The sequence below is a fragment of the Gobio gobio genome (assembly GCF_949357685.1).
Source record: "Gobio gobio genome assembly, chromosome: 15".
NCBI classification, from domain to species: Eukaryota; Metazoa; Chordata; class Actinopteri; order Cypriniformes; family Gobionidae; genus Gobio; species Gobio gobio.
Window position 1 is genome coordinate 46,145,260 of NC_137108.1, and position 19,090 is coordinate 46,164,349.

At 35.6% G+C, this 19,090-nt stretch overlaps 1 protein-coding gene across 2 annotated transcripts in view; it reads right to left on the reverse strand.

Annotated features, from left to right (window-relative positions):
- Positions 1-19,090, reverse strand: part of kif13a (kinesin family member 13A) — a 109,261-nt gene that overhangs the window by 30,305 nt on the left and 59,866 nt on the right. For both annotated transcript variants that reach the window (XM_079837706.1, XM_079837707.1), the window contains exons 9-23: positions 18,711-18,823; positions 16,582-16,693; positions 15,921-16,133; positions 15,263-15,373; positions 14,377-14,511; positions 11,345-11,475; positions 10,224-10,310; positions 9,973-10,148; positions 8,330-8,549; positions 7,106-7,268; positions 5,269-5,412; positions 4,974-5,123; positions 4,726-4,890; positions 3,443-3,616; positions 2,455-2,606 (exon numbers count right to left, since the gene is read on the reverse strand). In XM_079837706.1, the coding sequence (XP_079693832.1) occupies positions 2,455-2,606; positions 3,443-3,616; positions 4,726-4,890; positions 4,974-5,123; positions 5,269-5,412; positions 7,106-7,268; positions 8,330-8,549; positions 9,973-10,148; positions 10,224-10,310; positions 11,345-11,475; positions 14,377-14,511; positions 15,263-15,373; positions 15,921-16,133; positions 16,582-16,693; positions 18,711-18,823 (2,246 nt within the window). The remainder of the gene's footprint in view (positions 1-2,454; positions 2,607-3,442; positions 3,617-4,725; positions 4,891-4,973; positions 5,124-5,268; positions 5,413-7,105; positions 7,269-8,329; positions 8,550-9,972; positions 10,149-10,223; positions 10,311-11,344; positions 11,476-14,376; positions 14,512-15,262; positions 15,374-15,920; positions 16,134-16,581; positions 16,694-18,710; positions 18,824-19,090) is intronic.

Consider the following 19,090-nt stretch of genomic DNA (forward strand, 5'->3'; position numbering starts at 1 on the left):
GATTCACTTTTCAAAACCCCGCCTTTACGTGACGCTAATCTGCGGTGATTGGTCAGATGACCCAGTCAGTTGTGATTGGTTTAGTCTGTGCAGATATTTTCGGAAACGGAACGCCCATCAAAGTCTTATAGTGACAGTAATTTGTTAATATGTGTCAGGAGTTCTGAATATGAAAACCGCGTCTGTACCGTTCGATTGTAATATGAGCCTCAGCTGATCTCATTCATAAAAAAACTCCTCTATTCTCCTCACGAAGACTCGCGACAAATCAACATCCCTCAGGGCTTTTAGTTCAAAAGTGTCCAGATGAGGAGACATATTGATAGATTCTCATATGTCTGTGTCAAATTTCTAAACAGAGGAGTATTTTTTATTCAATACTTCCTCAAAATGGGCAGTTATAGCCTAATCATGAGCGATTGAGTCTCTTATGTGTTGTTTTCAATTCATACTGGCAGCCGGAGGGCGCTCTGTGCACATGTAGTCCATGTATGGTACAGACAGACGAAGAAGAACCATGTGCCATAATAGAAGTCCATAATAAAAGCTTCCTGAGATCGCGAAACATACATTTGACGACTAATAAACACACAATCGCGACGATGTATGGTTTGTCTTCAAGCCACTTAGTCTTCAAATGCTCATCCTTGGGCAGATGAAAGAAGTTTGCTTTTGAGTGGCACTTCAGAACACAGGGTCTCGTCGCCATGATGTTTTCTAGTTTTCACTGGCGTCTTGGAGCGCAATAAGTGGGTGTATCGTATTCAAATAACTTGACAAGTTGACGTCATCTAGTCAGAGAAAAAGCTTCGGTCTTCTAACGATTCTTAAAAATGACTCTGAGTCGACTCTTACTTTTGAAAGAAAATAACTATATATACGGTGCACTGTCATATTTCAAGCTATCACAGGATGTTTTTGTTCACTTAGATCTATGTTACACACTACATGAAAGGTAAATTTCAAAATTCCATGATAGGTGCTCTTTAATATAGTTTGAACTATCTGAAAATAATCGATTATTAATGCTATTTATAGTTAATACTACATTAATAGCATGTAGCCTTTAGATACTGTTCAATTAACCCTCTGGGGTTCTTCATTTATGGGTCACACTCAGGACCTTCGGGTCAAAAATGACCCGGAGGGCGGGATTAAGATTAAAAAAGATGGTGTTTGTGTTTTGAGATAATTTTATGATTTATAATTAATATTTATGCAATAATTATGACCCATTTTTTCCCATTGCATATGATAAAAAATGTATATATATATATTTGTTTTTTTTTTATTAAAGCTGTATTTCATTTATGAGTCAAGCCTAGGCCTCATGAAAGCTATTTTTTAAATGAGATCTCTAAAACATCAAGAGTGCAAAACAGACAAAATAACTCAGGCACACACACACACACACACACACACACACACAAATGAACACGTTCCATTCCAAAAGGTAATTGTGTTTTTGTGTGTGTGTGTGTCTGTGAGTTTTTTTTTTGTCTGTTTTGCACTCTTGATGTTTTAGAGATTCACCCCTTCACTGTTGAGTCCTTTATTTCTGCATCCTGGCTGATTTGTAGATTGTATGCACAAAAAAACTCTGTATTTTCATATTTTTGCCAATTTCCCATTCATTTCCTATGGGGGTCATTTTTGACCCAAAGGTCCTGAGTGTGACTATTTTTTTTATGACCACTTAGACTTTTCAAATCCTGTCCCCTATCTCAGGTACATTAAATAATATTAACAGAAACAACTTTTGATTTGAATGTATATTAGTAATTAACATTAACTAAGATTAATACATGCTTCAGAAGTATTTTTCATAATTAGTCCCTGTTAACTAATGTAATAAACTCATGTTAACTAAGATATGAAACAATGTTTCAGATTCAGTCTTGCATTTGATTAGAGTAGTCACTCCCGAAACATTGCAGTGTATATTGTAGCAGCATTCTTTCAAATATGCTTGGGAACATTTGAAAGGCTGGTATCATTAGGTTTTTCTTATTTCTTAATTCTTATTTTTTTATGGAATAGTGCAGTATTTATTCTAAATGATTTATCTGTGCACATCTTTTTTTTTTTTTATTCAAGTGCCCTGGTAATCTTAAAATAACTTCCCAGGCTCTTGCAGCGACATCTCATCTCTTCTCTGATGATGTGTTTAAAGGGCGGAGCCACCTGTCACTCACATGAGATCCACCAATAGCAAACCATAACCATCCAATCAATTCCTAATGGAAAGAAATCAAGCCCCGCCCTACATTTTTCTTGTTCCACAAGCTGTTTCACTCATATATTTGTCACAATAGGGATGAAAATACTAACACAACTCCCGTTTCATGCTGACTTTAAAATTTAAGCATTGACTTGGTACCAAAGTACCAGTACTTTTGACAACACTAGTCTACAGGAATGAAAAACTGTGACTGTATCTGTAAGTAAATGCACCTGTCTCTGAGCGTCCGCGTCTTGGCCTGCAGTGCATCGAGCTCCCAGGTGGAGTGGCCGTTTCCCGCGTACCGGTGACCCCAGACCTCGATGGCAAGAGCTCCATCTGAGATGAACTCCAGAAACTCCTCCGTCACATGCACCACAAAATCCTGCCAACATAAGCAGAAACTCACTGATATTTACAGGTTCTGAAGAGAATCTGAGTGTTACAGTGTTCTAGGGTGTTGCCATGCTGTCCTGTGTGGTTGCTAAGTGGAGGGGAACTGGTCCATGTCAAAAGATTTTTGCACTATTATTAGTTTTACAGACACTCAACATAAAAAAACCTAACTTGGTGTTAGAGGTTTTCTCATATCTATAGGGGCAGCAGTAATTATAATAAATAAGATAATAATACATAGAAATATTAAAATAAATAAATAAATATCCCTCTTCATTGCATTTCACCTTCATTTCACTCAATCTTGTTTCATCACTAGGAGCACTAGTAATAATAATAAAAAATAATAAAAAATAAATAAAAAAATGAATAAAACGAGTGTGTTGAGCTGAAATACATACATTTCTTCATATACAAGTTCATATTGATGGGTACTTTACAGGGTTATTATAATTAACTAAACTAAACCATAAGAAACATTTTTGTTGCATGACATAAATTCAAATAAATAAAAACTGAAATAAAATATAAGAAAACATTTTTAAATCTAGTTGCCAAGGCAGCATTTCTCATTTAGTTTAACTTGATGTACTGAAATAACCAAAACTAAAACTGAAAATGATTAAATAGACATATTTAAAAAAACTAATAAAAGTGGAAAAAAACACGCAACTAAATTACAAAAACTTTAACTAAAACAAATGAAAACAGAACATATAAAAATAAAAACGAATTACAAAATATGAATAAAAACTATACTAGTATCTCTGACAATAAAACAGCACTGGCTCTTCAGTAAACGTCTGCTGTAAGGTTGTTCTTTACCCTGCAGTGGTCGAAGCGCACAGTGAACTCGGCGTCGGGGGTCCGCGGGGAGGGCGTGTCCGGGCTGACTATGGGCGGAGCCACAGCGGGCTCTGGTTGTTCCCAGAAGCTGTACTGACAGAAGACGAAGTTGGACAGGTTGAGAGGCAAACCAGACGCCTCTCGGATCCGCACCTGACACAAGGAGAACACTACAGTGAGTGTTTATGACAACACTAAACCAGGGTTACTAGAGTTAACTCAAACTAAAACCATAAAAAAAATTCTGTTGCTTGAAATAAAATAAACTTGAACCGAAATAAAATAAAACGTAACTCCCTCGTGAATGCTATTATTATGGGATCATTTTAATTTTTGGGTGAACTATTCCTTTAAAGGCCCACTGAAGTGCCTTGAAACACACAGCATTATTCAAAGGGTGCTTCTCAATATCCCTCCTCGTTTCATCGCTCCTCCATCCTCCATCCTATGACCCGGAAACCGACCAAGCTCAGCCATCTTGTAGGACATCTCAATTCTCTAACTGCATCGCTAGGAGGCGAGGATCGAGGAGTGAGGAGGCTTCCTGAGGAGTCATGAGCGAGGACACATGGGTGTATCCTTTGCGGAAGTGTTTTAAGTGAAACAAACTGTAATACTATAAACAACCAATAAAAAGCAGTTAATAACTGGGAATAATTAGTTGTTATTAATAACTGGTAATATTAAATAAAATGTGGTATTTTGTAGGGGTTGAAACTATTACAATATAAATAGTTATCTCTAATGTTCAAGAATCCTGATGTGCAAACTAAATCCAGCGGTGTAGAGTCATCATTATTTGACGACGCTTTGAAGTGACGCTAAAAGGAGCAACGATATATCATTTCACTTGATTCAATTCACTTGATTCAATTCATTCCTCCGAGGAAAGGAAGCTAGGAAAGGAAACGAGGATGCACAAATAAGAATTGAGAAGCACCAATTGTGTTGACGTAATTTCCACTGAAACAGGAAGACAGGGCGGGACATATTGAACAGCTGCAGCGGTTTGACCAGTGGCACTAAAGTGAAACCAGACTTCATTCGCCCCAATGGAAAGCATATTTACACTGTCTGAATCATTCGCTATCCCCTATATAGTGCACTGTGCCATTCACCATGTAAAAAATGTGTGAACAAGTGACCGATTTTAGCCACAGCTTGGCCACATGTTGCGTTCCCAAATGCACGTTAAAACGACTCAGACAGATGCAGAGATAAGATAATTGAGGATAAAACTGAAAAAGTACTGAGCCCTTTACCCTGCAGGTGAGTTTTTTGGCCATGTGGACGATCTCTCCATTATTGTCCATGACCTCGTATCCGCTGCTCTCGCTGGAATTCTCGGAGGAATCGTCTCCTCCCGCCAAACGCTCAGGCACGACCCCGCTCACACGGACCAGCTCCACATGCAGCCGACCGGCGACCTGCCAAAAGAGCACGGCGGGTATGATAGACGCCGTTTAACAGCTAGTTCAACAGGTGGATGTACATGTAGACACCGACCCACCTCTCCCTGCTGGCTGATGATGGGAACGGCATACTGCAGCTTGACGTCATGAAACAGACACTCCAGGAAGACGTTTGCTACGCCGATGAGGTTGTGATTCTCTTGTGCTTCATAGAACGGATCTCCTGCCTTATTTTGCAGCTGGTTAACCTGTTACAATGCAGAAAAAAGCGATTTTTATAGAAATATTCAAAAGTTTGGGGTCGGTCTTTTATGCTCACCAGGGCTTGAGCAAAACACAGTAATATTGTGAAATATTACAATTTAAAAGTATACAATTCTTTCAATTTCTTACCACTTCCTGTGTGCCTTCCCGCCAGTCCCTGTAGTGGTCCCTCATGTCCACTAGTTTGTTCTCTAATTTCTCGATGGTCCACACCTGTGTTCCCTTCCCTTTACGCCGCACCTGGATCGCTGGTTCGCTGACTATAGCGCCACGCTGGGGTTAAAATAATTACAGTACATCAATTGAATATTACACAGGAAAATATACAGTGACTATCAGCTGCACTTAAGATTTGTTTTTATATGATCAAATAATCAATGTGAACATTTTACGTACTTTATGTATCTAAATGAATAAGAGAAAGTGTAGAGCAAACAGCAGAGTGTGGCGCTCATGGATGCCAAAGTCATGGATTTGATTCCCAAGTAATGCATGAACTGAAGAATGTATACTTTGAATGGAATGCAAGTCACTTTGGATAAAAGCGTGTAAGGGTATATTTTTAGGTGCCAGTTCAAGTTTTTCATCATTTTTAATCCATGTTGTCTATTTATTTTAGGTCATAAAACTACATGCTTAATAATGATAAAAGAAGTATAAAATGTTTAAAATAATTAGACAGTGCTGTCATCACCTATTTAGGGCTCATCATTGAAGATACACCTAATGCAAAACCATAAACAAAACCGCTCACTATAATTCCTATTTATTTTTCTAAAGATTAAATAAATGAATGAAAATCATAAATAAATGAGTAAAATATAAATAAACATTTAAATAAATGAGAAAAATAAATAAATAAATGAGTAAAAATAAATAAATTACAAAAAATAAACAAGTAAGCAAATAATAAATAACATAAGTAAATAAATTAGTAAATTAATGAATAAGTAAATGAATAAACAATTAAATGAATAAGTAACGCAAATAAGCAAATAAATAAATTAATAAATACACAAGTAAATGGGTAAATAAATGGATAAGTATTTAAGTATAAAGTAAATAAAGAAGTAAAATAAATAAATAAGCAAAAAATTAGGAAATAAACTAATGAATAAATAATGTCAATCTGTAAATAAATAAATCAAAGAATAAATGAATGAATGAAAATAAATAAATGAGAAAACAAATAAATTATAGAAATAAAAAACAATACAAATTAAAACAAATAAATTATAAATAAACAAACAAATGAGTAAGTAAACAAATTAATAAATAAAATAAAGAAGTAAAATAAAGAAGTAAAAAATCAGGAAATAAACAAATTAATAAATAATGTAAATCTGTAAATAAATGACTAAATAAAATAATAAATTCATGGATTAAAAATAAATAAATGAGTAAATAAATGAGAAAAATAAATAAATGAGAAAACAAATAAATTATAGAAATAAAAAACAATAAAAATGAAAACAAATAAATTATAAATAAACAAACAAATGAGTAAGTAAACAAATAAATAAATAAAAAAAGAAGTAAAATAAATAAATAAGGAAATAAACAAATGAATAAATAATGTAAATCTGTAAATAAACGACTAAATAAAAGAATAAATTAATGAATTAAAAATAAATAAATTAGTAAATAAATGAGAAAAATAAATAAATGAGAAAAATAAATTATAGAAATAAAAAAAACAATACAAATTAAAACAAATAAGTTATAAATAAACAAATGAGTAAGTAAACAAATGAATAAAAAAAGTCAATAAATGAGTAAATGAAAAAGTAAATAAGTAAATTAAATAAGTAAATGAGTAAATAAATAAATGAGTAAGAAAACTTCATTGGTGTCTTTTTGGGTCTCTGTATTGTTTGGTCTTATGACAAATTGCTTGTACAACGCTTTGGATAAAAGCGTCTGCTAAATGAAGGAATGTAATTGTGTGTATGGCGTCAGCTCGCACCTTGCGGTTGGCGCTGAGGTTGGCGGCCGGTATCTGCAGCGTGACCTGGTAGTCGGTGAGTTTGTGCATCTCCTCGGACAGGAAGTTGGCCTCTCGCACCAGTGCGTTTGCTCTCACCACCTGCTCGCGCAGCCGAGACAGACTCTGGCGGAACAGCTCGTCCCTGAAAAACACAGAGGCACATTCACACAAGCCCCTCAAGAGACGCCGCCACGCTAGCGGACCACTAGAAAGCGTGGCTGGATGAATGGAGCAAAAATGTCCAGGGAATGTTAAATGTGAGTGTTACAAGGATTCGCTTCTCTGTGTGAGAGAGAGTGTGTGTGTATGTTTGGGCGAGATAGAACGTGAAATCACACGTTTAAAGTAAATGATACAGATCTGCTCTAAAAGTGAGCTGCCAATGTAGGCAGCATTTTAAGGCATCACAGGCACAACCTCCAACATGAAGGCTGTTTCAAAAAGGTAGATAGCATAATTATGCTTCTTTTGACATATGCATGTTTTGAATGATTAAAGGGGTGGTTGATTATGATTTCACTTTCTTAACTTTAGTTAGTGTGTCATTTTGCTGTTTGAGCATAAACAACATCTGCAAAGTTACAATGCTTAAAGTTCAAAGCAAAGGGAGATATTTTCTTTAACAGAAATCACTTTTTAAGGACTACAACAAACAGCTGGTAGGGACTACACAAGCTTCCTCCCAAGTTAGCGACATCACTAACCCTGAAATTTACATAAATCCTGCCCCCGGGAACACGCAACAAAAAGGGTAAGATTGTCATGACAGAATATGCTAATCAATGACTTGAAGATAGTTAACTCCACATAAGCGACATAAAACCATCAACAAACCATTCAGAAACGTCCTGTCTCATTCTACATGTTGTCACTTCTTCTTGAGTCTCTCCATCATTGCCAAACTCCGGTTTGAACATAAAAGGCCGAACAGTTTCATTGCCTGTCTGCATGAGGTTATCAGAACTGCTAACTGAAGTTCTTGAAGCTCCGCCCCATGAGCAGCAGCTCATTTGCATTTAAAGGGACACAAAAATGGGTTGCTCACCCTCAAAAAGGGACAATTTTAACATGCTATAAAAAATGATCTGGGGTATTTTGAGCTAAAACTTCACATACACACTGTGGGGACATCAGAGACTTATTTTACATCTTGTAAAAAGGGGCAATCAACCACCCCTTTAAAGGCCGACTCTGCGTTCTCACCTCTCCTCCGTCCACAGCCGCACTTTGTTGTGTGTGGAGTGTGTGGGGAAGGGCAGACGGTCGCTGCTGCAGCGCTGGTGTTGCGACACCTTCTCCGGGGAGAGCCGCTGCCGCAGGGACTGAAGCTCGCGCTCGTACATCAGCCGCTGCTCCTCCAGAGCCAGACGCTTCTCCTCCAGATACTGCTTCTCCAGCACCTGCACCACGTTCTGCATGGGGTCTGAGGAGACACGGGAACAACAGCTTTACAGAAACACAGACGTTTCTATTAATCAGTGTTACTATCACTAACCATTTCTGTTAACTGAAATAAAGCTGAAATATAATACAATATAAATATTAGATGTAAAACTTAAACATAAAAATCTTAAATGGAAATGAGAAATATTGCCTTGTCATCTAACTGAAATAAAATAAGTTTGAGTTAAATTAAAACTAAAATAAAAAATATATATAATTTTTTTTTAACTAATAAAAATGGCAAAATCACATAATAAAATCACAAAAATTTAAACTAAAATTAAAATATATGATATACAAGTAAATAAATAATACTAAAATAACACTGTCTACTATTAATGGCAGGCTTTCTCCGGAAAGGAGAAAACACTCCCTTAAACATCCTTAAAACAAGATACATTTACTTGAGATATTAGGGTTTGTTTTCAGTTAATATATTCAGAAAATATAAGTGTTGCATTGGCAGATTTCTTCCACTTGTTTGTACCTTAAAAAAGATAATCTGGTCAATTTAAATAATTATTTTAGTGCTGTCAAATCGATTAAGCGCATCTAACATACAAGTTTGTATGTATATATATATATATATATATATATATATATATATATATATATATATATATATATATATATATATATATATATATATATATATATATATATATATATATATATATATATATGTGTGTGTACATATACATGTGTGTGTGTGTGCATGATTAATCGCATTTAACATAAAAGTTCATAAATATATTATATGTGTATATACACACAATATATTTATGAACTTTTATGTTAAATGCAATTAATCATGATTCATCAATTTGACAGCAATACATTATTTATATATTTTTTAAAAATATTTAATTTTTTAGAATTTTTATAATAATAATATATATATATATATATATATATATATATATATATATATATATATATATATATATATATATATATATATATATATATATATTATAATAATAGTTCTGTGTAATAATAATAATTTATACAAATAATAATTTGTATAAAAATGTGTGTGTGTGTGTGTGTGTGTTTTATTTTTGGTGCATTTTCATAAGAATCAGCAATGAGAATACACACATGATAATTCATCTTATTATAGGGATGTATAGATGTGAAAATCAGCTACATTTAAATAATAATTGTGTATATATATACACATATTTTGTTTTTTTTGTGCATTTTTTTTTGTACATATCATGTTTTTTTTGTGCATTTTCATAAGAATGAGCAGTGAGAATACACACAGGAAAATCTATCTAGTTATAAAGATGTATAGATGTGTTTTATATTCCATATAATAATACTAAAGCATGTCAATGTATTAAATTGTGACATGCATGTCTCTATGTGTAGTGTTTCGTAAAGGCTCTAGCGTGTACCGTTGTTCCCCAGAGCTTTCATCATGACCTCCATCTGTGCAAACTCGTAGCTGTAGTCCTGCTCAGATGAAGCCTCGCTGGCCGTCTCCACATCAGCCTCCACGAAGCTCTCGCGGGAACAATCCCTCTCCATCTCCTTTAACCGGTCACGCCGTTTGCGCATCGGCAGGTTGATTCTGAGGACGACATGGTCACTCTGATGAGTCTGCACATGTAAAGGAGACGCCTGGATGCGCAAATCTGCAGCTTACCTGAAGAAGTGGTTGTTTCCCCACAGGATGCGATCTCCGTGCCACAGGTGAACCTTGGAGAAGAGCATTGTGCCGTTCACACAGGTCCTGTGCAGGAAAATACAGTTAAGACATCACAGTAATTAAAGTAATTAAAAAACGTAAATAAGACAAAGGCACAAGACTGTGTTCCTGAATTCCTTAATGAGGGAAGGAACACCCCATGAAGAATTGCAAATGACAGAAAAAAACTGTAAAATATATAAAAATGCATATATATATATATATATATATTTATATACATTGCAAAACATTCAGAATTATCAGTGTTGTTATCTTTTAACTAAAACAAAAACATTTACATTAATTGATATAAACAATAGAGGATATAAAATAATATATTATATTATATTATATTTCAGTTAGTTAGGCAACATTTCAATCAGTTTAAGTTCTACATTTGCTAAAACTAAAACGTAAATAAAAAATACATGAAAAAATATGATTCATTTAATTTAAAAAAAAAAAAAAAAAAAAATATATATATATATATATATATATATATATATATATATATATATATATATATATATATATATATATATATATATATATATAAAAATAAATAATTACAGAGAGAATAGAGTAAAAAAAAAAAACTATAAAAACATATATTTTACTGTAACTACAAATAAAATGAAAATGTAAAATATAAACCCCCCCCACTATAATAGAATATTAATATTGATATTAATATTGATGTATTGAGAATTACACACAAAATAAGTGGTCTGGGCGTGTAAGGAGATGTAATTATGTAATTTGCAAAGCTTCATGTAATGTAAAAAATATATAAAATATATATTAATTTTTTTACTTTCTGTTGATTTTGGGGTAAAAAGTGACCCAGATTTTTTTTTTTTACTATTATTATTTTCTTTTCTTTTTTTCCTTTACATGTAACTTCACCTTCCATTTTATCTTTATTTTTCAATGACAACATATTTCATATTTCATTTCATTAATTTCTTTCTGTTGATGTTTTAACTGTACATCTGTATGCAAACGCTTTGCCGATTCAAATGAAAAATACTTGTCATGCTAATAAACAGTTGGACATGTGCTTGACAGGCTTCTCTTACCTGGCGTTCTCCAGCGGCATGAGCGTGACGTCTCCATCAGACATGACGTCCAGCACACAGTGCTCAGACTGGATCCCGATGCCGAACAGCTGGATGTCCTGAGACGTGTCGGCACCCACACGCGTGTGATCCTGAACACAGAGAAGAATATCTCACACGGTTGTAGTTGTTGATAATAACCACAGGGTCTGTTCTAAAAACTAGTGAAGCTGTCTACATAGGGAGCATTGTAAGGCATCAAAAGCATGCAGCAGGATGTCTTCTAAGATACACTATAGTGCCAACATCTTTGGGACGTCTGCCTTTACATGTACATGAATTTTAAGGACATGCCATTCTTAATCTGTAGGGTGTAATATGAAGTTGGCCCACCCTTTGCAGCTATAACAGCTTCAACTCTTCTGGGAAGGTTTTCCACAAGGTTTAGGAGTGTGTTTATGGGAATTTTTGACCATTTTTCTAGAAGCGCATTTGTGAGTTCAGGCACTGATGTTGGATGAGAAAGCCTGGCTCACAGTCTCCGCCCTAATTCATCTCAAAGGTGAATTCTATCGGGTTGATGTCAGGACTCAGGCCAGTCAAGTTCCTCCACAGCAAACTCGCTCATCCATGAATTTATAGACCTTGCTTTGTGCACTAGTGCGCAGTCATGTTGGAACAGGAAGGGGCCCGTCCTCAAACTGTTCTCACAAAGTTGGGAGCATGAAATTGTTTAAAATGTCTTGGTATGCTGAAGCATTAAGAGTTCCTTTCACTGGAAATAAGGGGCCAAGCCCAACCCCTGAAAAAAAACCCACACACCATAATCCCCCCTCCACCAAACATTACACTTGACACACAATGCAGTCAGGCAAGTACCATTCTCCTGGCAACCGCCAAACCTAGACTCGTCCATCAGATTTCCAGACAGAGAAGCGTGATTGGTCACTCCAGAGAACACGTCTGCACTGCTCTAGAGTCCAGTGGCGGCGTGCTTTACCCCACTGCATCCCACACTTTGCATTGCACTTGGTGATGTAAGGCTTGAATGCAGCTGTTCAATCACGGAAACCCATTCCATGAAGCTCTACGCACTGTTCTTGAGCTAATCTGAAGGCCACACAAAGTTTGGAGGTCTGTAGCTATTGACAGAAAGTTGGCGACTTTTGTGCACTGTGACCCTCAGCATGCGCTGACCCCGCTCTGTGATTTTATGGAGTTTTTGTGGCCTACCCCTTCGTGGATGAGTTGCTGTTGTTCCCAATTGCTTCCACTTGTTATAATACCACTAACAGTTGAGCGTGGAATATTTAATAGTGAGGAAATTTCACGAGTGGACTTATTGCACAGGTGGCAACCTATCACAGTACCACGCTTGAGTTCACTGAGCCCCTGAGAGCGACCCAATCTTTCACAAATGTTTGTAGAATCGTCTGCATGTCTAGGTGCTTGATTTTATACACCTGTAGTCATGGAAGTGATTGGAACACCTGAATTCAATGATTTGGAGGCGTGTCCCAATACTTTTGGCAATATAGTGTATGTTGTTTTGGCCAAATTCTAAGCCAGTAGAATGAAGGTAATTACAAAATGTATTACAACAATAACCCTGCCGCAAATAACACACATCCAGATCATCTTCACATTATTCAACGCATTAACAGTGAAGAACAAAATAACAACCATCAAAGGAAGGAGTAAAGAGGGCTGTGCGTGTATTCATACATGTGGGCTCAGTTACACAAACATTGCTCTTCCGTTGTTCATGCCCACAGCTGCACTATTCCTTTCACATTAACATGCTAATTCAACATTGGTATGCCAAGCCGACTGGAGGCAGCAGACAAAGGCCTGTTGTTGGTTCAGACGAGGTCTGGCTGCTGTTCTCACAGGTCTCAATCAGAGCTCAGGACCCACAAATGCACCTTGTACGACAGCGTTGACAGCTACACTTCGACCTATAGAAGACTGAATCGAATAAAATATTGATTGGCTCATTCTTTTGAATCAGATGATTCATGCTGGAAAATCATCTCCGCTTTTAAGGGCTTGTGTCCAGCAAAGCGTTTTTTTTCCCCGAGGCTAGCATATTTTTTCAATTGTTTTCAATGGGAGCGCCGCGCTTCTAAAACACCAGGAGCATAACGAGGTACTGAGTGTCTATTTCACAGTTCAGTTCGTTTTTTACTGGTTCATCATTCATCACTGTCACTTTTTACCCAGCAGTCCAATCACAGTGGAGGAGGGGCGGGACAAATACAACACTGACCAACCGCCACATTCTGCTTGTACAGTGTCAACAGATGACAACAAAAAGCATAATAACGGAACAAAATGATTTAAAACAAGAGCCAGAGCGGCTCTTCCAACGTCCCTCCAGCAGGAGTTCTTCTCTATATCAGTGTCACTGTTTCTGAACTCCCTGAAATGCCTTTATTATAGTCTTGAGTTTTCTTCAACTTTATATATATATAGCGCTTTTAACAATGCAAATTGTTTCAAAGCAGCTTTACAGTGTTAAACAGGAAACAAAGGTCAAAATATTCCTCATTTTAATAATTCCCGACCAAGGTATATGCAAATTAAAGTCAGAGGCCTGGTTGAGGTAGTTAGTAGTGTGTTGAAACTATGGTAAGGGGTGGGACATTTCACGAACACGCTTGAAGCGGTTGACCAATCACAACACACTGGTCCAGCCGACCAATCAGAGCACATTGTGCTTTTCAGAAAGAGGGCCTTCATAGAGACAGGAAACAGAACTAAACAGAGCATTAATGACCAAGTTTTTTTTTTTTGAACAGTCCTTTTCTAGTAGAGCCCAAAAACAACATCAAGACTTTAAAAAAGGGTCCCCTTTAAATATGTCTATTCATTTGTCCATTACATTTTTTTTTATTTATTGTCATTCAGCTATCCTTATGTGTCCCTTGAGATGCATCAAAAAATAAAAGCGCATCAGGAATCCTAGCAGCCCTCATGGAAGCAGTCCAATGGAAGTCCAATGGAAATGAATGAGCAACAGTTACAGTGATCTCAATGTGCAATCAATGTACCTTCAGGTAGTAAACCAGAAGTTCATTAAGAGCAGGATCAGCGTTCAGGTTGACCAAGAAGCACTTGTCCTCTCCGACCTTGATCCCTGATGACTCCAGAGAGATTCCCATGCTCTCCAGCTGCTTCTGGCGATCCTGCAGAGACCAATGACAGCTGTCAATCAAATCCGACATGTTCTGTGAGGCTGTTATTACTCAGATGTGCCCTTTCCTTTGGTTTGGCTCATTTAAATATCATCTTTGTCTCAGATATTTCTCCTTAATATAAATGAGAATTTGACTTAAAATGAGTTTTTATTGAGATCTCTGACTTTTGATTGTTGGCAAATCATTCTTGATAGCAAAAGTTATCCATTTCATCTCAGTCTAGCAAAAACGACAGATATTTAAGAGAACTCATTTGAGATATGTCTTTTCTAAGAGAAATTGAGCCACAATAAAATTGTATGCAAATTTAATTCTGCACAGCTACACAATTTCAACATGGAGACAAGCAAATGTGTGTGTGTGTGTGTGCGTGTGTGTGTGTGTGTGTGTGTGTGTGTGTGTGCGTGTGTGTGTCTTTGTGCATGGTCCTGGTAACATTGGTAATACCAGGATAGTATATAGGATATTAATACCAGTAATTTTTTACCATGTGGGGACATTTTTGGTACAAAGTGATGTTTTTTGAAAATGTAAAAATGCAGAAAGTTTTGTGTGATGGGTGGGTTAAGGGGTAGGGTTAGTGTAAGGGGACGGAATATACGGTTTATAAATACCATTAAATCTCCAATAAATACCATTATCTCCATGAAAAGTCCACATAAAACATGGACACCCAATGTGTGTGTGTGTGTGTGTGTGTGTGTGTGTGTGCGCGCGTGCGTGTGTGTGTGTGTGTCACCTGTGCAATCTCCTCTGTTTTCCGGAGTTTCTCTTCCCAGGTGACCGTCATTTCCTGAATGAGCTTCTCCGACTCTTGGAGTTTCTCCTTCAGCTCAGGAGCCTTCAGAGACTGACAAATACAACATAACAAACATTATCATTATTTTTTCATATTGATTTTAATTTAAGTTTAATTTTGGTCAAAGTAGTAGTTTTTGGTTTTTAAATATATCTATATAGTTTTTTATTCATTTTTAGTTTGTTTTATGTTTGAGCTATTTTACTAATATTTTTTAAAATATTTGATTTAATATAATATGTTTTTTAAAGTTCAGAGAAACTTAAGATAAATAAGTTAATAAATCATAAAAATGTGATTTAAAATAAACAAATAAAAATATAAAGTAAATAAATAATGTAGCTAACAGTATAGTATTGTAGCGAGTAGAAAATTCATATTAATGTAATGTAAACGAAACTAAATAATTTTCAAAATAATATTTTACACATATTAATAATATAATTTTTCACAGCAAAAATATATACATAGCGGCCTTTTAATTATTAGGATGGGTGTCCCTCGCACAAGGATGATCGTATTCGGAGGTTTGTGTCATGTATCAGAGATTCACGGTGTGGTGTTATCTTCTGATGATCTCCCATAACTCTCAGCTCACCTCAGCCTGAGACAGCTGCACTTTCAGCTTCTCCACTTCCTCCCGGAGCTCCCTGATGATGCGGGCGTTGGGATCCTCATTGACCACGGCGTGATTGACGATTCTCTTCGCTCGGTCGGCGTACCGCAGCGTCGACAGCGTCTCCTCATAGTTGTCAGCGGCTGGGCTGATGGTGGCGATCATGGCTGTCTTACTGTTGCCACCGAGATTGTCCTGTAGCAATAGAGCGCAAAAATCCATTCATTTTCTCCATAGGGAAATTGCTTATAAACCTTTAAAGACAGACCTACTGTGAGCTCCGAGGTGGTTAACCAATGATATATTCAATGATATATATACACAGATCCACGAAAACGACTAAAAACGCCGCTTTGCTGCAAGGCCAGTAGTTGGCGAGGTCACTTTGCAAAGGAACACCACACACTTATAGACTGAACACATAATATGCATGCGCATTTGTTGTCACAAATTCGAGTTTTTGTAGTTTACACGTTTTCAAACGTGCTGTGTAAATGAACTGGGCCAAAACTCATAAAAAGTTTTCAGTTTTTAGTTGAAAACGGTGTCGTGTAAACGGCCCCTGAGTTGGATTCCACTGGACTTTTGCGTCTATTTAGAGTCGAGAGAAGCGATGGGATAGCTCTGACGCAGACGTACTCACCTTGAGCAGCCAGGTCAGCACTGAGTCTCTGTAAGGCACAAACTTGCTCTTGCCCTTCCCTGCAGACTGATCAGCCAGAGCAGAGATCACACAGCCCAGCGTGGTCAGAGACCTGGAGACACATAAAACACTCATCTCATCAACTCATAAAAGGGAGGGTCGGAATTAGACCTGGTTAACTGATCTGATATGATATTTTATGATTTTTTTCAATTATTATTTACTTTTTTGTCAGACTAACCCCTATGAGATAAAATATTTATTGAAGTAGCAATACTGCTTGTTTATTTATTTAAAAAAAAAAAAGTTCTATGTGTTCTGTGACTTGCTACAGCACTTGCATACTGTTGCCCTTGACTGTTTTAGTTGCTTCTATTGCTCTCATTTGTAAGTCGCTTTGGATAAAAGCGTCTGCTAAATGACTAAATGTAAATGTAATGTAAATGTATCACTGAGATTTACTGGAGCAACACATATGCATGTTTACAGTTCACTGATGTCGGACAGTGGTCACATGACAAATACAATTTTTGTTTTGTTTTATTTTGTTATTTTTTTCTATTTATTCAATTAAATAATTATTTAATTCAACCTTATTAGGATTTAATACATTTTTTTAATGTTTTGATTGCTTTTATTTTCAAATTATTTATTTATTTGTCATTTTATGATTTAAATAATGTTTAGTTAGTAATTTATTTTAATTGTTTTTATTTTTAAACCATTTATTTTAATTCACCATTTTTATGATTTAATAAATTCTTATTAAGAGTTTTATTTTAAATTATTTATTTTAATTTGTCATTTTTTATTTAATTAACTTTTATTTGGTATTTTACTTTGTTTTTATTTTCAAATTAATTCTTTTAACTTGACATTTTATGATTTAATTAATGTTTAGTAAGTATTTTAATTTTAATTGTTTTTATTTTTTAATTATTTATTTTAATTCACCATTTTTATAATTTAATAAATTCTTTTTAAGTTTTTATTAATTCAATTATTTATTTTAACTTTTATTTGGTATTATACTTAATAAAGTGTTTTATCTTGATTTTTTATTGCTAACATTTTGTTTTATTTAGATTTTTTTTATTTTAATAATTTATTAATTTTAAAAGAAAATTCAGGCTCATTTTCCAACTCCCCTAGAGTTAAACAGTTGAGTTTTACCGTTTTCGAATCCATTCAGCCGATCTCTGGGTCTGGCGGTAGCACTTTTAGCATAGCTTAGCATACAACATTGAATCTGATTAGACCGTAAGCATCTCGCTACCAAAAAGAGTAGATATTTTTCCTATTTAAAACTTGACACTTCTGTACTCTTCTAGTCACGTTGGTTATGTTAACGTAAGTTAGCCTATTTTCAGGCGCTGTGTAATATTATTGCGCCGCTGCACTCATGGTACTGCAGCAAAGTTCCTTGATTATTACGCAGGAATGAGAGTATAGTTCCTAGCCATATCGGCCTAGAAAATCACAACTTTTGATTACTCTTAGTACACGATGTAACTACGGAAGAGTCAAGTTTTAAATAGGAAAAATATCAAGTCTTTGGTCATTTTTGAGCGAGATGCTAACGGTCTAATCAGATTCAATGATCTATGCTAAGCTATGCTAAAAGTGCTGCGGCCAGACCCGGAGATCGGCTGAATGGATTCGAAAACGGTGAAACTCAACTGTTTAACTCTAGGGAAGTTGGAAATTAGCCTTTTTTAAAAAATGTGTTCCAAGTTTACATTTTTATGATTTAATAAATTTTTTGTAAGTGTATTATTTATATTTTTTACATTTCTTTACATTTAAAATGTTTATGATTTAATTAATTATTCATTTTTCTATCAACTCAATCTTGTTATTGAGGATCCATCATTGCCCATGATGCAGTTCTGTCATTTAGCATCTATTAACCTTGAAGCCTGCTTGGTTCTTTTCTTTATTCATTTTGTTGATCCAGTTGGCAGCTTTTATCCTGTTATCCTTTATTCTTTCATCCTGGCTTAAGTTCCCGGACTGCATACAACAAACTATCAGCATATTGTTCGTTTTTCAATGATTATTATAAGCAAGTGACACATTTCCTTTGAAAATAACGAGGAGCCCCAGTCTGGAGTCAAATGTGCTCTTACTTGTTGATGTTGCTGCCTTCCTTCAGTCTCTCTCCAGCCGCTCCAGTCTTGGACACGCGCTCGCTGCCGGCCAGATCAACCAGACTGATCTTGCTTACTTTCTCTCCAGAATTCTGCGCTCACACACAAACACAGACACAGACACAAGTATTACATTCAACAACTTCCTAAATCAGCACAATTCAGCACAACATGTGTGTCTGGTAGAGATCAGGGTCCAAAATGAACACTTGCCCAGCATTAACCGGATATAAAACTGTATTAGGAACTGCAAATAAAATTACTGCATTTAAGAACGATAATCTGATGTAAGTGATGTGAGCAACTGAAATTAAACTGACTATTATACGTCATCTACAGGTGAAGTGAAGATGAATTAC